Genomic DNA, 19,270 nt, shown 5'->3' on the forward strand with positions numbered 1-19,270 from the left:
TTCAATGTGTGATCCGAGGCTACAATAGGCCAATGGTTTCTGATACTCTTTTGGATGTTGGCTGAGGTATGATCGTATTTATTCACATAAATCATCCTGGGTGGACTTTTAGGATTCTCAGTCTGTGTGAGAGCTTGCTGTTTCAAAGAAATATTGTGTCTGGCCTTGCGAAGGCACCTTTTCAATGTAGACTTGGCATAACCTCTTTCAATGAATCTATCTGTCATTTCGACCAATTGTTTCTCCATAGTTGAAGGCATAGTGTTGTTCCTAATCACCCTCATAAACTGGGATATGGGGAGATTCTCTTTAAGAGCAGGAGGATGTTGACTGTCAACAGAGAGCAAGGTATTGCGATCTGTTGTTTTGCGGAACACACTAGTTTGTAGAGTGCCATTAGACAAAGTCACAGTGATGTCAAGAAAGTTAATCGATGAAGATTCAATGGTATGGGTTAATCTGATAGGGCCATTGATGCTGTTGAGTTCAAGCATCATATCCTGAAAGTCTTCAATTGAGCCAGCCCAGATGAGAAAGATGTCATCTATAAACCTTTTGTAGTACCTAATGTACTTCTGGTGTTTTACCAGTATGTGTGTGTTTTCATAATCACACATGTACAGTCCCGCGTAGGCAGGGGCTAGGTTTGAGCCCATGGCGGTGCCTGACACCTGGACATAATACTTGCCATTGTATAAAAAATGGTTACAGGTAAGGATGAGCCTGGCTAAATCAACCAAAAAGGCTGTTGGTGGTACACAATTGGGTCTTCTATTTAAATTTTCTTGTAAAACCCTCAGGCCATCTTCGTGTGGAATTACTGTATACAGCGAGCTCACATCCATGGTGGCCAGGTACAGTTCGTCTGAGAGTTCTACACATTTTAGTTTCTCAATAAAGTCCTCAGTGTCACGGATGTATGTCTCACTGCCAGTGATCAATGGTTGCAAGTGATGGTCCACTAGTTTGGCTAGTGGTTGGAGTAAAGAAGCTCTGGCGGAAATAATAGGCCTGCCCGGCGGTTGATGCAAAGATTTATGAATTTTAGGTAAAGTATATATGATTGGACATACCGGGAAATTCACTGTTAAAAAATCGTGGTTCTCTTTAGACAACCAACCAGCCACAAGTCCTTGTTGGAGAAGCGAGTCGACTTTTCTTTTAAATTCAGGTATGGGGTTCTGTTGGACCAATTTATATGTGCCCTCATCGGAAAGTTGTCGAACAATTTCTTTATGGTAATCTTGCCAGTCTTGGAGGACAACAGCTCCGCCCTTGTCGGCCGGTCTAATAACTAAATTATTGTTCCGCTTCAATTCATTAAGGGCTACACGTTCTTCATGTTTGAGATTATAAAATCTTGGTTTTTCGGGGAGTTGTTGTGCCTCTAGCTCAATCAATCTGTTAAAGGTCCTGATGCTGGGGTTCGTGGAACCAGGGTCGAAGGTAGAGGCCGGTCGAAATTTTGATCTGTTCACCGGAGTGGTGGAGTCTCCGAATTGTTCCCGTAGCCGTAATTTGCGACTAAATTTGAAAATATCAATAGAAGTATCAAATTTATCATGGGAGGAAGTGGGCACAAAAGACAGGCCTTTGGATAAGACGGAGGTCATAGCTGGCGTGAGGGAGATGGAAGAAAGATTATAAATTAGGTCAGAACTGGTTTTCTGTTTCGCTTTCCTAGTGCCTCCGCGACGAGGGTGTGGTCTGCTCCTTTGCCTCTTGGTCGTCTGGGCGGTTTTTGGGCGCCACTGTTGCCTTCCTCTAAAAAATCAGACTGCTGGCTAGAGAAATCTGTATCCGAGGCTGAGGCAGATGTGGGAGAACCTCTATTGAGGGTATACTGATTTTTAGTCTGTGGTTGGCGTCTAGGTTTATATGGCCTTGTCGTGCGTCTCGTGTTGGTATTAGGGCCTCCTGACAACCACCGATAAACTGAGTGGTTTTGGTAGTCTGATGTTACTGCCGTCAATTTGCTCCTTTTGAAGGAGATTAGATCGTTTTTGGTACTTATGTAGTATCTGGGCTGCCGATTTTTTGATTGTATGCCTTAAGTTAAGGCATACAATCAGATGCGATGCGATGCGATATCGCATCGCATCGCATCCGATATCGGATGCGATGACCCGATTTTTCCATAGGAATCAATGTTAAAATGATTCCTATGGAAAAATGGGTCCTTTTCATACCCCTACTATCCAAGTGGGCATGGAGTTGGATATAAACCTGTGGCGAGCGTAGCGAGCCACCGAGCCCGAAGCCCAAAGTCTGACTGGTCGAATAGCACCGATAAGGTGCTATTCGACCAGTCAGACTTTGATACGCTTCCAACCGAATCAGCCACTGACCTCTACCAGAGATTATTAAAACTCAGGAAGAGGGAAATAGATCTGTCCATGCATGGCCACTTTCTATCAGATTACCACCGAAAAAGACATATACCGAGAGGGTTCAGGGTCCCTAACGTACCCACAATTGGGAGGAACAACCCCACATTTTGCAGTCGCTGGTGTGGGGTGCTTAACAAATGTTCCCTAGATCTAATGTTACTAGTCGTTGAAGAAGTGGGTACTGAGCTCAAAAAAATCCAAAAAGATATTGAGGAGTTTAACACCATACACCTGACTACGATCAGGAGTGATAAAACGAATAACTTGGTGGATAAAATTACAACCCAACTAGAAACTTATAAAAACGATCTAATCTCCTTCAAAAGGAGCAAATTGACGGCAGTAACATCAGACTACCAAAACCACTCAGTTTATCGGTGGTTGTCAGGAGGCCCTAATACCAACACGAGACGCACGACAAGGCCATATAAACCTAGACGCCAACCACAGACTAAAAATCAGTATACCCTCAATAGAGGTTCTTCCACATCTGCCTCAGCCTCGGATACAGATTTCTCTAGCCAGCAGTCTGATTTTTTAGAGGAAGGCAACAGTGGCGCCCAAAAACCGCCCAGACGACCAAGAGGCAAAGGAGCAGACCACACCCTCGTCGCGGAGGCACTAGGAAAGCGAAACAGAAAACCAGTTCTGACCTAATTTATAATCTTTCTTCCATCTCCCTCACGCCAGCTATGACCTCCGTCTTATCCAAAGGCCTGTCTTTTGTGCCCACTTCCTCCCATGATAAATTTGATACTTCTATTGATATTTTCAAATTTAGTCGCAAATTACGGCTACGGGAACAATTCGGAGACTCCACCACTCCGGTGAACAGATCAAAATTTCGACCGGCCTCTACCTTTGACCCTGGTTCCACGAACCCCAGCATCAGGACCTTTAACAGATTGATTGAGCTAGAGGCACAACAACTCCCCGAAAAACCAAGATTTTATAATCTCAAACATGAAGAACGTGTAGCCCTTAATGAATTGAAGCGGAACAATAATTTAGTTATTAGACCGGCCGACAAGGGCGGAGCTGTTGTCCTCCAAGACTGGCAAGATTACCATAAAGAAATTGTTCGACAACTTTCCGATGAGGGCACATATAAATTGGTCCAACAGAACCCCATACCTGAATTTAAAAGAAAAGTCGACTCGCTTCTCCAACAAGGACTTGTGGCTGGTTGGTTGTCTAAAGAGAACCACGATTTTTTAACAGTGAATTTCCCGGTATGTCCAATCATATATACTTTACCTAAAATTCATAAATCTTTGCATCAACCGCCGGGCAGGCCTATTATTTCCGCCAGAGCTTCTTTACTCCAACCACTAGCCAAACTAGTGGACCATCACTTGCAACCATTGATCACTGGCAGTGAGACATACATCCGTGACACTGAGGACTTTATTGAGAAACTAAAATGTGTAGAACTCTCAGACGAACTGTACCTGGCCACCATGGATGTGAGCTCGCTGTATACAGTAATTCCACACGAAGATGGCCTGAGGGTTTTACAAGAAAATTTAAATAGAAGACCCAATTGTGTACCACCAACAGCCTTTTTGGTTGATTTAGCCAGGCTCATCCTTACCTGTAACCATTTTTTATACAATGGCAAGTATTATGTCCAGGTGTCAGGCACCGCCATGGGCTCAAACCTAGCCCCTGCCTACGCGGGACTGTACATGTGTGATTATGAAAACACACACATACTGGTAAAACACCAGAAGTACATTAGGTACTACAAAAGGTTTATAGATGACATCTTTCTCATCTGGGCTGGCTCAATTGAAGACTTTCAGGATATGATGCTTGAACTCAACAGCATCAATGGCCCTATCAGATTAACCCATACCATTGAATCTTCATCGATTAACTTTCTTGACATCACTGTGACTTTGTCTAATGGCACTCTACAAACTAGTGTGTTCCGCAAAACAACAGATCGCAATACCTTGCTCTCTGTTGACAGTCAACATCCTCCTGCTCTTAAAGAGAATCTCCCCATATCCCAGTTTATGAGGGTGATTAGGAACAACACTATGCCTTCAACTATGGAGAAACAATTGGTCGAAATGACAGATAGATTCATTGAAAGAGGTTATGCCAAGTCTACATTGAAAAGGTGCCTTCGCAAGGCCAGACACAATATTTCTTTGAAACAGCAAGCTCTCACACAGACTGAGAATCCTAAAAGTCCACCCAGGATGATTTATGTGAATAAATACGATCATACCTCAGCCAACATCCAAAAGAGTATCAGAAACCATTGGCCTATTGTAGCCTCGGATCACACATTGAAGCTTCAAAGGTATGGGCCCCCCATGATGGCCTATAAAAAAGGTCCAAACTTAAAAGAGCTTCTTATGCGACCAATGGTAACACCAACTTTGGAGCAAAATACGACTTGGCTACACTCTAGAAGACCGGGCTGTTTCCGATGTACAGGGTGTACCACCTGCAACAGCCTGATCTCGGGAACAACATTTCCTCACCCTTTGTCTGGCAAAGCCATCAAAATCAGACACCGCCTCCACTGCCAGATGGACCATGTTGTATATCTATTGAACTGTCCATGCGGACTCGCGTACGTCGGAATGACGACCCGAAAATTCCGCGAGCGCATGGCTAATCACCGGAACTCGGTAAGGGTAGCTTTAGAGACAGGCAAAGCCGACCTTCCGATACCTCGCCACTTTCTACAAGCCGGCCACCAAGTATCCTCCCTTCGCTGTCGGTTGATTGACTGGATACCACCACCAATCCGCGGAGGGGACCGTGGCTTGTTGCTTAAGAAGAGAGAGAGCAGATGGATCCACCAGCTTGGGACATTGGCCCCGAGGGGCCTTAACGAGAACAACCCTTACAACATCTTTTTGAAATAACATCACTGAGGATCCTCTCTTCCTCTCTTTTTTTCTCTCTCTTTTTGGCTTTTGTTGCTTTTGCTTCTGCTGTCTTTTTTTGGAAATGTCTAGGTCTCTAAATTTACTGCGAGTGGTTACCACTCTGCGTATGTCAACTCGCCCCACAGCTATAGTGCACTGGCACACAACACCATGTGTGTTGACCACCTAAACTTTAGTGCTGGGAGATGCTACTTTAATAGTCTCCTATATTTCCCATTTTTTTGTCCTATGTTTTAAGATTGTATCACTCCCCTACTTAACAGTTTGTTTGCCACAGATGGATCTCTTTCCTGAAAAACCAGTCCCTTTTTTGTGGAGTAGTGACCCTGATCCCTCCCCCCTTTTTTTTCCAGCTAATCGACACCTAATATTAGCGTATCCTTGTCCTTGCCTAAAATCCCCTTAGGGGACTCAGTGCTTAAAATTATGACTTTCTCCTATAATAATTAAAATAAAATAAAATAAAAAGTAATAAAGAGAATAAAAATAAAATAAAAATCAACTTTCCTCTGTAATTAAAACAAAAATTTTCCTCATATTAGTGTATAATTGTTAATTCTATTAATAATAAGGTACTTTTCCAGTAAAAATCTCACTTAATATGAGCCGGTTTAATTAATTTAATTTAATTAATTTTTTTCTCTTCTTTGAGAATTCAAGTGTCTACAAAGCAATCATGTTTTATAAAAAAGCTTTGCCTTTTTACTTTGACCTTCACATTATTACCTGGCCTCCATTAAATACCGTCCCCAGCTTTTTTACTCTTATATATTTGTACACTGATTCAGTGTCATAATCACATTACATGATAAAAAAAAAATTTTCAGCGCCTACTTTTTTAGCTGGCATCTATATGGTTAACCATCAGCCCCTGTCATGTTTCCGTTTATACATGGCACGCTCTACGTACTGCCGTTGACTTTCTGCATATGCACGCAGGCTCCTGTCATTTGACAGGAAGCCGTGCGTTCCAACAGTGCGTGTCACCGGACACAGGCTTCCGGTCCCGACACGTAGTTTAATACAGCCGATACCCATTCCTGTCTACATCCGCACGGCTCCTGTCATAGACAGGAAGCCGTGCGTTCCAGCTATGCGGGTCACCGGACATTGATTTCCGGTCCCGAACTTCCGGAAAGTCCGGAAGTAGCGCTATTAGCACGTGAGCGCCGCGCCCACGTGCACTATTGGCTATCAGAGTAAATAAATAGCTGGGCCCGGGCAGTAGCATGTAGCAGCTGCTCCGGTCACCCAGGGCTTTTCTCCACTGCTCCACAGTTGATTCTGTTGAAACACAGGAATTTTAGTAAGTTAACCTCTCATTCCTGCCTTACCCTTTTTGACCTTATTTTCTTATGTTGTTGTTTTTTTTGCACGTTATATTTGACTAAGGTTATCTTACCATGTGTATTATAGGCCTCTTGATAAAGATCGCAAGATCGAAACGTCGGGGCATATTCCCTATATATACTTGTACATTGACCTGATGTGACTACGTGTGAACGATTAAAGATTATACTTTTGGATTTTACAAAATTTGTTTGGATTCATAAATAGGAGAGTGCTGGATACTCGACACCTATATAGGTGTTGACACACCCCGGACTATATATATATATATATATATATATATATATATATATACATACAGGGGCGTCAACAGCAGTGTAGACCCCTGGGCATAGCAATGTATTGGGGCCCCTACCGATCCTCCAGCGGTAGGGGTGGGGGAAGCTTTGATGTCCTGCGGGTGGTAGGGGGTATTATATCAATCGCTCAGCATGTAGGGCCTGGATCAGTAATTTCCACTAATTACCCCTTTACTGCACATATGGTGGGAGATGGGGTGGGAGAAGGGGGCATTGGGCTGAATGAAGGGGCCCTGATACATACCTTCCAGGGTGGTAGAGGATGTTTTATATGCAGAGGAGGGGTGTATAGTGGAGTGAGCTTATTATTCATAATTTTCTGGTGGGAAGACAGCTTGCTTGACTGCAGATATCTCCAGTTCCTGAAAATAGATTTCTTAGATTTTAATGGGATTAAAAACTAGCGAATCCCACCTACCAAATGGTGTTGGGGACTAGGGGATCAGAGTTCAGGAGGCAGAGCAATCAGCCAATGAGCATATAAAACTACATACCAGGTGTGTGTAGCTGGAGTAGTAACCAGCTGCTGGAAGGCTGATACCTGGAACAGTAGAGACAAGCTACTAGTGTCCATCAAAGGACCTAAAATATCTGACTGGGAAAAGCAATTAACAGGCTTGGATGGGGACCACTGCTTTGAAGTCAGATATCTCTGGTTCCCAAGGGCCGATTATTAAAATTCTTGTACCCATGGAAAGAGGGGACCCTCAGCTTTCAACCTAGGGTCATTAGACTCCTGGAGGGGTTTCTGTGTACTCAGAACCCCCCCCCCCCTGCGTGCGCTACTGGAATCACCCCCTACATGTGCTGGTCCAAATTGCTGGTAGCTGATACTGGGCTGATTGTTATAATTTTATAGGATTCATTTAGATTTTGCTAAAAAAAAAAAAAAAAGAACTTGGTGCAAATGACACAACATGGCGGAGGTACCCATCCCTACCTCTACTAACTTACACGGTTTACAAATGGAGCAGATGCCTTTGCAAATGTTGTCAGGATTTAGGTAAAAATAATCCCACAAACAAGGTGGCGTGACAATGCCCTTCTTTTTTATATCATGTAAGAACTGCCACTTCCATTGGTTGACTTACTTTGACAAAAACACTATCATCAACATCTTCATTAATTTCCTCATCATCATCATCATCATCAACATCTTCTTTAGTGTCTGATAGTACAAAAATATCCCCCTCATCCTGATGCACTTTTTCTTCACTAGCATCATCAATTTCCGTGCCACCATCTTTACTTGTACTGCGTATCCCCAAATTTACAGAGGGGCAGAAAATTTGTAAGCAATGGCAGACTGACACATAGCTAATATGGACACTTCTAGACTTTCCACAGGGATTTGTGAACACCCAGTTTGTTATTCAACCTTAGTGTTCTTTTTTTGAGGGCGGGGTGCTGATTTCTCTGTTTAAAGGTGACACCTCTACCAGACTCAGAGTGAGAATGTATTTCATCATCATCAGGTTGCAGAAGAAGATGCCTGACTGTGTTTGGCCCCAGCTTCCATATTAAGCATTCTAGAGCATAATACAGGGGTAGCACTAGCATGAACACCATTAGCAATTAAAGGTGCTTGACCCAAAACTTTTTTGTCACATGCATGTCGTGAATAGCATGTTGACATTTTTCCATTTTTTCTGCAGTAACTTTTCCATTCATTATTAGAGTTGATGTTTTCTTTAACATTGTGAAATATTGTTTAGATTTCAGGTGCTCTTTTTTAAACTTTCAGTCTCTTGGACCACCTTTAGTAGTTTTTGAAATATTATCATAATGACTGCCAGCAGCTGCAGCACTAGTATTGTGTTGCTGCTCCTTCTCTTTTGTCAACTGATCCACATTGACTCACAGAGCTTCATATAATGGTGCCCCTAATGAACATTATTTTACAACACAATACCTCAAAACACTTCTTTTTATTTTAAATAAATATAATTTTTGGTACTTGTTTCCTAGCACGGCCACAATCGCGGGCATCGTGTGTCATTTTTAGTGGTATACGACGCGACCGACGCGATGCCCCCGATTTTCCCATTGAAATGCATTGAAAATCGCGTCGGTCGCGTCGTATGTGGCTAAAAAAGCCTTAAATGGTCCAGACGCGATGCCCACGATTTCCCCATAGGAAACAATGTTAAATGGCTCAATGTACCCACGATGCCCCCGATTTCTCATAGGGAACAATGTTAAATACCTCAATTTCACCAAATCATCATAGGGAACAATGGTAAATGGGCCAGAAAGCCCCAAAAACACCCCAGAACAGTGAAATGTCCCCCCAAAAGTACTTTACGCCACCCCACGATCAACGCGAACCCGAAGCGTGGCGAGCGCAGCGAGCCCGCGAGGGGCGGCGGTACGCGAGGGGCGGCGGTACGCGTCCTCCGACCTTTTCATACCCCCACTATCCACGTCGGCGTGGAGTTGAGAATAGAATAGTGTGGCGAGCGTAGCGAGCCACCGAGCCCGAAGCGTGGCGAGCGCAGCGAGCCCCGCGAGGGGACGCGGATACCTTCACAGGTAAACGCGTCCCTTCGCGGGCTTCACAGGTATCCGCGTCCCCTCGCGGGGCTCGCTGCGCTCGCCACGCTTCGGGCTCGGTGGCTCGCTGCGCTCGCCACACTATTCTATTCTCAACTCCACGCCGACGTGGATAGTGGGGGTATGAAAAGGTCGGAGGACGCGTACCGCCGCCCCTCGCGGGCTCGCTGCGCTCGCCACGCTTCGGGTTCGCGTTGATCGTGGGGTGGCGTAAAATACTTTTGGGGGGACATTTCACTGTTCAGGGGTGTTTTGGGGGGTTTATGGGCCATTTAACATTGTTCCCTATGATGATTTGGGTAAATTGACCCATTTAACATTGTTTCCTATGGGAAATCGGGGGCATCGCGGCTAAATTGAGGCATTTAACATTGTTCCCTATGGGGAAATCGCGGGCATCGCGTCGCGACCATCGCACCCGATTTTTTACTGCTTGCGATGGCCGCGATGCCCCCGATTTTTCCTCACGATGCCCACGATCATGATCGTTGTGGCCGTGCTAGGAAACAAGTACCTAATTTTTTAACAATGTTGTATTTTAATTTATTTTAAACAGTGCATTCCCTGAACACGCAAGACAGTGCTGCAGCTCACATCCACGTTGACTTTTTTTTCCCTAATGACACAGTGCCCCTTTAAGTTATATTAATACAGAGCTCCTACTGGTGTTTTTTTTTTTTTTTTGCTGACACAGTGCTCCTACTTTTTGGTGTGACTGCTACAAAGATGCATCTGTATAGTACCAGAAAATATGTATTTTCTAGTTCCGCCCATACAGTACTTGATACCTACAAATCTCTGTTCTTTGAAAAACCTTACTATAAATTTGGGCTTGAGAATGGATTTTCAGGGAAAAAAAAGTCCCTGTGTAGAACACAATAGTATAATTCATTATACACTCATCATGATTCAAAGAAATGTCACATCAATCATAGAATAAAATTGAAGGGAAGAGTACAAGCACATTCAACTGAGGTTTCTGTGTGTGATGAGAGACACTTTACTGTCTGTACATCTTGTGATTTGTGCTGATGACAAGCAGATTGTTTGTCCGTACCTACTTTGTGTTTTCACATCAAACATTCCTAACTACAAGGCATTGCTGCCTGCTATACCAGACATATTGTTCTAATGGCCTTTCGTAATAACATGACAAATGTGAAGACTAAACAAAAAGGATATCTCTGCAGCCTGAAACCTATGATTTTCCGTATTTATCCAGGCATACAATTAGCATAACTCTCCCCTTACATGGATTCTATTTATGCTTAGAAAAGTAGAGATACGTAAACAACACATGTCACATATGCAAAGATAAACATTGCTATTCAAGAGCAATTTATAGCAAATCACTGTTTGATGCAGGAGCATTTTCAGTCACAAAAATAGGTCAATAGAAGCAAAACAAAATTTCTCAGAGTAACCATGGCTTTTTCTGTTCAGAATTTGCCCATAAGTTCATCTTTTAACTCTCTCTCTCTCTCTCTCTCTCCCTATGTATATATATATATCAATCTGTTGGGGCGGCACTCCAAATGTGTTCCTTTGATATTCAATGCTAAATGAAACGGTGCCCTCAGGATGTCAGTAACATTGACAATATGCAGGCTAGTGTATTTAAGGCAACGTTTCAAGGCCAAGTGGCCCCTTTATCAAGGTGTGCATTGCATGTAAATGGCACTACTGTGTGCATTATGTATAAGCAGCACTAAAGTGGGCATTATGGGGTTTATTGTGGTTGATTCACAAGGCTGCGAATTCACAGCCTTGCGAGTCCACCAAACCCCTCCCGCCGAATGGACACCCACTCGCCCCCCCCCCTCGCAGTGCGGGTTCGCCCGCACAGGCTGCAAATTGATGGTTAGCATAAACATCTATACGTATGCTTTGCGACCATCGAAAGCTGTGGAACGTACACGTATATAAAAGTGACTTTTAAGTCACTTACATATGCGTGCATGCTGGCACGGATATGGGCGGGCAGCTGACATCCAGTGATGTCAGCTGCCCGCCCCCGCACCCACGTCACTGCCTCATTACCATGAGAACGCCCAGCGTTCTCATGGGAACGCCCATCTCTGCCCCCCGCATGCCGTCATGGGTGTGTGCACCTGTTGAACCGAAAGTTTGCCGTGGGTGCACGCACCCTACGTCTGCACATTCGCAGAAATGCGCATGCGCAGATGCGCACCATTGGTCCTCTGTTCAAATGCACAGAGAACCTAATGGACTTGAATAACCCCCTATGTGTAATCTGCACTACTTTGGGCACTGCATGTAATTGGAACTACTATGTTCATTGCATGTAAGCAACACTACTGTGTGCATTGTATGTAAGCGGCACTACTGGTGGCATAATGGGGTTAGGGGGGGGTTAGGGGGGATGCGGGCAGGCGGCGGGGACCCCGGGTTACCGCCGGCAAGCCGGCGGGGACCCGGGGAAACGTTTGGAAGCGCCGTCGGAAGGGGGCGCGCGCGCCTCTCGTGCGCGCGCGTCCCCTTCTCACGATCGCCATGGCGCTGGCGGGGGATGGCGGCTGGCGACGCCAGCGCCATCCCCTGCAAAGATGGACCGTGACCCATCTGTATATAGGACATTACTCTCTGATTATGTGTAACCTGCACTACTTTGGGCATTATGCGTAAATTGCACTATTGTGTGCATTGCATGTAATTGACACTATTGTGGGCATTGCGTGCAAGTGGCACTACTGTGTGTATTGCAAGTAAGCAGCACTTCTGTGTGCAGTATGTATAAGCAGCACTCTGTGGCTTATGTGTAAATGGCACTACTCTGGCAATTATGTGTAAGTAGCATTACTGTGGGTATTATGCATACATTTTACTACCATGGCATTATGTGTAAGCAGCACTACTGTAGGCATTATGGTTACCTGCACTACTGTGGGCATAATGTGTAAGCTGCATTATGTGAAAAGGCATTACTACTGTATATATATATATATATATATATATATATATATATATATATATATATAATGGGCACTACTGTGTGGCATAATGTGTATAAGGGTTAATACTGTCTGAAGTAACAAATAATGAGCTCTATTGTGTGTTGAAATGGGAATAAGGTACACTAGTGTGCAGAATAATGTAAATAGGTTGCACTCAGTGGCGTAACAATTAGGCCGCAGCCCCCGCGGTGGCGGGGAGGCGCCGGGGGGCTGCGGGCGCTGGTGGATCTCCGCCAGCTCCCCACTGCATGTGGGTGCAGCGGGAGCTGGCAGGGGGGTCTGTGCGGCGCGGAGGTACCTGTTTAAGGGAGAGCCTGGAGGTCCCTGCGCCTGCAGCGCTGAGTATGATGCTGCCGGGGTCCCTGCAGTGAAGTGGAAATAACGCGCTATCTCCGCTGGAGATAGCGCGTTATTTCCACTTCACTGCAGGGACCCCGGCAGCATCATACTCAGCGCCGCAGGCGCAGGGACCCCGGCAGCATCATACTAGGCGGCGCAGGGACCTCCAGGCTCTCCTTTTATACAGGTACCTCCGCGCCGCACAGACCACCCTGCCAGCTCCCGGGGGGGTCCTTTAACGGGGGGGGGGGGGGGCAGCTGCAAAATTGTCCCGGGGGGGGGGGGGGCGGTGAAATTGTCCCGGCGGGGGGGCGCAAAAGTTTTAGTTACGCCACTGGTTGCACTACATGCTGTGTAAGAAGATTGTGTTACCGTGTGGCATAATTTGAGACCACACTCCTTTTCGTAGTGTGTGCCTCTAGCGTGCACTCTTTTATAAGGTATGGGATAGCGCACTTTTATAGTTTGCAGACATCGGCATCCCAAAGAAGGTAATTCTGACAGGGATTAGGTAAGTATCCTTACCTTCCCTCTGTTCCCCCTTAACCCTAACCCTCCGTGGCAGCAGCCAAACTTTAATCCGCTTTCCCCCCTCCTGCCGAGCCTAACCCTAACCCCTATGCACCACCACCTAACCCCTGATGTCAAAACCTAACCCCTCCACCCTGCAGACTAAACCTCCCTCCCCACAGCCTAACCCTCTGCAGCCTAAACCTATGTCCCCTCTAGTGCCTAAACCTCCCCTACCCCGGCTGAATTAAAGATGCCGTATGACCATTTCTTTATTTGGTTCTGAAGTATAGAAATATAGAAATTTAGAGACACCAAAATTAAATTATATTTTGCCCACCCCAACCTAAAAACATTCCATTGCCCCTGACTAGGTCCTAGCTATCAAACTAGCACCCGCAGAAGCATTGCACACAGAAGCATTATGCAGATCTTACATTGTCTACAAAAACGTTGCTCACATTGACATCTACAGTATTTTGTCCCTGGTTTTTAAACATGTTTTTCAGTAAATTTCTGTGTTGTATTCTTTTCTATTGAAAGTACTTGCGAGTTGGTTCGATTATGTATTGTTTTCTATTTGCAGATGCATCCGTGTTTTGCTGTTTAAATTGTGATTTTACACCTGTGTTTGCCTATAGTAAATCTCTGAGATTGGGAAAAATAAAAAATTTGCCCAAAAATGCTACAGTAGTTTGAGTGAATACGATTCTTTGTAAATGTTGCCCTAAATGTGGTGTACTACTTGGTCTGTATTAGCGTGGCCAATCCCGGGATTGGCGGGATCCCAGGAATTGGCCCCAAAATTGCTGGGAGTTTCCAATCCCGGGATTTGGAGATTCGACTGTGGATGCACAGTCTAATGCTGAGCAGCATCTGAGCACCTGCACAAACGCTGCTAGGCTTCTCCCGTATCTGTGCGGCTCTGCACAGCATGACGTGGTCAGAGGCCACGCTGTGAAGGTGACACCCCTGCAACCCCACTCCCCAGCAGCACCCATCGAAGTAAATGTGCAAGTGTTTTTTTTATTTTTTTTTATTAGGGAAGTCATATAAGGGATTGAGCACTTTTAAAAAACATGCCCCGGGATTGGCATCCCTAGTCTGCACGGAATGGCATTGACTACAAATGTATTTTCTGTAATCATTATAATAACATCAGCCAGTCATAACTGGAGCAACAAGATTATGGAGTTTGATTGCTTACCTACAGTGAGGGTTTCTCAGGACAAGCAAGCCTTCTGTTAAGCATTTCTATTTTCACTGTTTATAAGGGTGGCTTCAGATGTTATACAATATTATCCAAGAGACTAGTTCTCTTGAATTGTTTTTATCCATTTTTGATAATATACAGTGTATATATATATATATATATATATCTATATATATATCTATATATATATATATATAGATATATATATATAGATATATATATATATTTATATTATAATATATATATATTATATATATATAGATAATATATATGTTCGTACATCAGATTGCATTTTGCAAAGTTTTTGTAGTGACTGATTAGGACACAATGTACCCAGACTTTATGGGCCCCATAGCAACATTTTGAAGGGGCCCCTGTTCAAATGCTTCTAGACACCTCTTTTGTTTGGTACACAGACCAGTGTTGTCAATGTTTGTGAGTCATTCAAGTGTTTTGGGACCTGGCTGAATAAATGATCGGTGTTTCCTAATTTAATTCTGCACTCTAAAAACCCAGGAAGCCGTTACTGTGATAGTTATAAATTGCGTTATACCCCACAGTGTTTAATGTGCCAAGAGAACAAATATTGACAGTAAAGCACTGAAGCAGATGGTAACAAATTTAGTGGAAAATAAGTTATAATTAGTACTACTGTCACATAACCTGAGGTCACTTATAAAAGCAACATAAATAGCGGACTTTGTAACTTTTCTCCTTTATGGTGTAGATTCATATTTGGAAAATGCAAAGTTTAAAATGGTATAACAAATGATATTTTTCAGCAAAATAAATATCTTATAAAATATAAATATAATAATATATTTCAGACATGGTAAAAGACTGATGAGGACATTATCCTGGCATGGAGATGTATTTTCCTGGCACGCATATTAACCAAGGCGGAGCAGGAAATAGTAGCAATGAGATGTATTAACATTTCGGATACCAGACTAGGGAAGGTGAAAAGCCCCCTTCCTGCTATCCCTGTCACAGCCCACAGGTGGCAGCACTGTGTCTCTCCTCCTGGATGGCTTCACTTGCAAGCGCAAAATCTCCCAAGCCATGCGAGATCTCCTATGCAGCTCGGAGCCCAGCAGCTGCGCCCAACACGACAGTAGCTGTGGCAATGACACCTGCCACTGTAGAGATCGATAGCTGCATGTGTCGGAACAGTCAGTGCCACTGACCATTCATTCATGGCTGGGACACTGGTGCTCTTTTGTAGATAGCAGTGTCAATAATAACCTTTTATGCAACCGCCACAGTAAAACATGGGGGAAAAGCAATATCACAGCGCACCATTAAAACTTTCACCAGCCCAATGCTAGGTTCAGATCATCAATCTGAGTATAGCCTCCAATGTTAGCAATGCAGTGTCTCTGTTCATGAACTCTTTCAGCAACAGACCCATAATATGTTACATCTGTATCTACTTAGCCAAACCCCCTGTTACCCCAGATGGAATGTCCAAAACATTTATTTGTCAATAAAGTTTTTTATTGACAGTCAAATGATAACAAAAAATCTAGATGACATAGGTAGAAGAAAAATGAAAACGCAATATACCAAATCATAGAAAAGAAGAGTTAGTATAACAATCCCAGAAAGTACAGAATAGAATAAAATTGTCAAAAACATTTCTAATACACTTCTGGCTTCGTGCATCTGACTCTGTACTACAGCTCTGTACAAACACCATCAGGATGCATGGGCAAACAGAACAAGAAAAAATTACACATTGTTATTAAACATCGTTGCCAGGCCCAGTGGCGTAACTAAAAAATGGGCACTTACCTGCCAAAAAATGTTGGTGCCCCCACAACCTTGCCTCACCCCTCCATTTGCCTGGGTCTGTAGCCAGGACCTGCAGATCTTCTTGTTTGTGGTCCTGGCATTCCTTCTGCTGCAAATGAAAAATACCCCTCACAAAATGGGCACTCCCTTACAGCAGTTATTAAGGATGCTAGAGGAGACCACTGCCTCCTTTAGTATCCTCAATAACTGCCTGCTGTAAGGGGGTGGTAATATTGTGAGGGGGATTTTTCATTGGTAGCAAAAGGAGCACCAGGACTGTAGGCAAGTAGATGTGCAGGTCCCGGCAGCGGTGCTGCAATAGTCCCGGCAAACCCCTGGAGCCCACACTTACTCAGTGTCTTCAAGCCACCACAGGGGCTATTGTTACACCACTGGCCAGGCCCCCAACAGCACATCAGCTTAGTGCTGAGCGCTGTGTCTCCCCTCTGGAGTACACTTCTATTTATTCATGCATGGGGTGGAAGTAGGGGGCTGCCTCCCCAACCTTGCGCTGGCTAATATTAACCAATGTGAGTTATTAAAAAAAACATTGTCTGCCCTGTTATAGACTGCAAATGTTCATAAGTTTAATTTTTTTATGAATAAAAATATTCACATATAAAAAAGAATGAAATATGAATAGGTGCTTCTGAAATGATCCTTAAACTGAACAAAGAAAATACATAACAACATGTTCTGTGTAATTTAATGCTGCACCAAAGTTAGGTGTAAATAATACAATAGTACATTGTGTGCAGAATGTACTGAAAATGATCAACATAAAACATATGCTGTGTATTATATTTGCTGCAGTAGATGTAGAGATAATCACAATCTCTTGATTGTATGCCAACGTTATTTTCCATTATCTGTTTATTTCCCCCCTACAGGTATCTGAACCACACAACTCCAGAAGAGATAAGCACACAAAGCAGAGAGAATGTCGCTAACCTCAAACAAGCCCTGCATGCTTTGGGATTTAACAGTCTTGTAAGTCAGTAAGAGTCTGTGTATAGTAGTTTTAACGTCCAAACTAATAACTGAATAGACACAAATATGAAATACCGTATATGGAAACAGTAAAAAGTGAAAAAGTCATGTCTTCTTTTGGGGGCTATGTATTGTACTATTATTCTGAGCTATGTATTGTATTAATCTTCAGAGCCCGTACCAGAGCAGAAAACATATACTAAGCCTTATTTGTCTTTGTTGGCCTTGCACTGACGGGTTCCGGATGACGCTCTGACAGTGGATATCCCGACAGTCAGTACCCCGACAGTCAGTTACCCCAACGTCGGGATCCCGACTACCGGTGCTCTGACAGGGGGATCCTGACTCACAAGGTCTATTCTCCCTTGTGGGGGTCACGACCCCCATAGAGGGAGAACAGAACCTGTGGTGAGCGTAGCAAGCCACCGGGCCCACAGTGTGGTGAGTACATTGAGCCCGCAAGGGGCTTCTTTGCACTTGCCTCCCTGTCAGAGCACCGGCAGTCGGTATCCCGATGGCGGGATACTAACTGTCGGGATCACCACTGTCGGAGCCCCATACCACACCCACACTGACTGGTGCTCCTGTCTAATGGGCACTGTTTCAGCACTGTCTTTAGCAGGTGGAGCAGTTTCGCCTTATTCATCCCACCTTGCTATGTTTCTAGTGAACTGCTGTACCCATGGGGTCTTCGGTCTAAGGGTCTGATTCTGAGATGGATGCTTTTACATGACACCCGCATCTTTGTATGCAGCGGCTTTGCAATAATAGGATAATGCATGTTGGCAGCATCCCTTCTCTGAGTAAGCTGAAGATTACTCAGAATGGCAGCTAGAGCTGCTCAACCCTAAAATGCAGACCTTGAACAAAATAGGGGCAACACACTAGTCAGCTCAGTCCTGCCCTTGCCCCCAAAGGCCTGTCCATGAGGCTGCAGCTTTGTGACACTGAGTGCACACCTACACCATCATCCGAGATGTACGAAAACCATTGGCTTTATGTACATAATCCCCTAAATTGTAGCTAACTTTTAAATAGAAGATTGCCCAATACTTAAATCATATGGAAACTGCAGATTTTAAGTTAAATAAGGGCTTGATATATTTGCCCCTTTATCTTTAAAGTGGATCAGTCACCATTGGGACAATGGAAATGTACATGTCCACAGCAGGCTGTGAAAGAACTCTTGAATCCTGTCACCACATGTTACTTATATAGCAAGTGGTGGCTCTTACCATTATACTCTCCACTGCCGCTGCCGTCGCCTTCCCCAGCCGCCGTCCCCGGAAATCCGCACGGGCACGCACCCCTGTCCCATGCGCTGGCCCAAGCCTCCATGGGCTGCCTTTGCAACAGCCCACGGAGGCTTGATCGGGTTCCGGCACATGCGCAGTATGGTCCGCGATACTGCACATGCGCAGAACCCATTTTGGAGGCTGCCACGCATTTGCGCAGAGAGAGGTATCCCGGAGGGAGGGAACACCTCACAGAAGGGACTGCCTTGAGTGACTGGCAGGTCAGACTTCCAATAGGAAGTCACTGCCAGTCACAGTGAAGCCAGTGCAGTCTCACAGACTGCATCTGGCTTCACTTTAGGCAGAGACCGTGGTGGATTTTACCTGTAGCCCATAGTTAAAAACCGCCACTGTATATAGGTCAGCAGATTCCTTTGCACTTTACAATAGTAGACAGTGATAATACAAACTTGATAATAACAGACAGACTTGGAGGTAGGAGAGCCCTGCTGCAAACTTACAATCTATAGGGATATAGGGGGGAAACACAAGGACAGGCACCAGAAGTTATATAATACATAAGTACCTCAGAGGATTATGAGTGTGGAACTTAAATTTGATATACTTGCCTGAAGAGGTGAGTTTTCAGGGAAGGCTTGAAAGATTGGAGGCTAGTAGTAAGTCTTATTGTGCGTGGAAGGGCATTCCAT

General features: G+C 44.4%; 1 protein-coding gene across 4 annotated transcripts in view; it reads left to right on the forward strand.

The window, feature by feature from the left end:
- The window catches only part of MYO16 (myosin XVI), a 388,109-nt gene that overhangs the window by 216,133 nt on the left and 152,706 nt on the right, over positions 1 to 19,270 (forward strand). For all 4 annotated transcript variants that reach the window (XM_083168667.1, XM_083168668.1, XM_083168666.1 and 1 more), the window contains one exon: positions 17,226 to 17,325. In XM_083168667.1, the coding sequence (XP_083024793.1) occupies positions 17,226 to 17,325 (100 nt within the window). The remainder of the gene's footprint in view (positions 1 to 17,225; positions 17,326 to 19,270) is intronic.

This window comes from Crinia signifera, chromosome 2, assembly GCF_055691185.1.
Source record: "Crinia signifera chromosome 2, ASM5569118v1, whole genome shotgun sequence".
Lineage (NCBI taxonomy): Eukaryota > Metazoa > Chordata > Amphibia > Anura > Myobatrachidae > Crinia > Crinia signifera.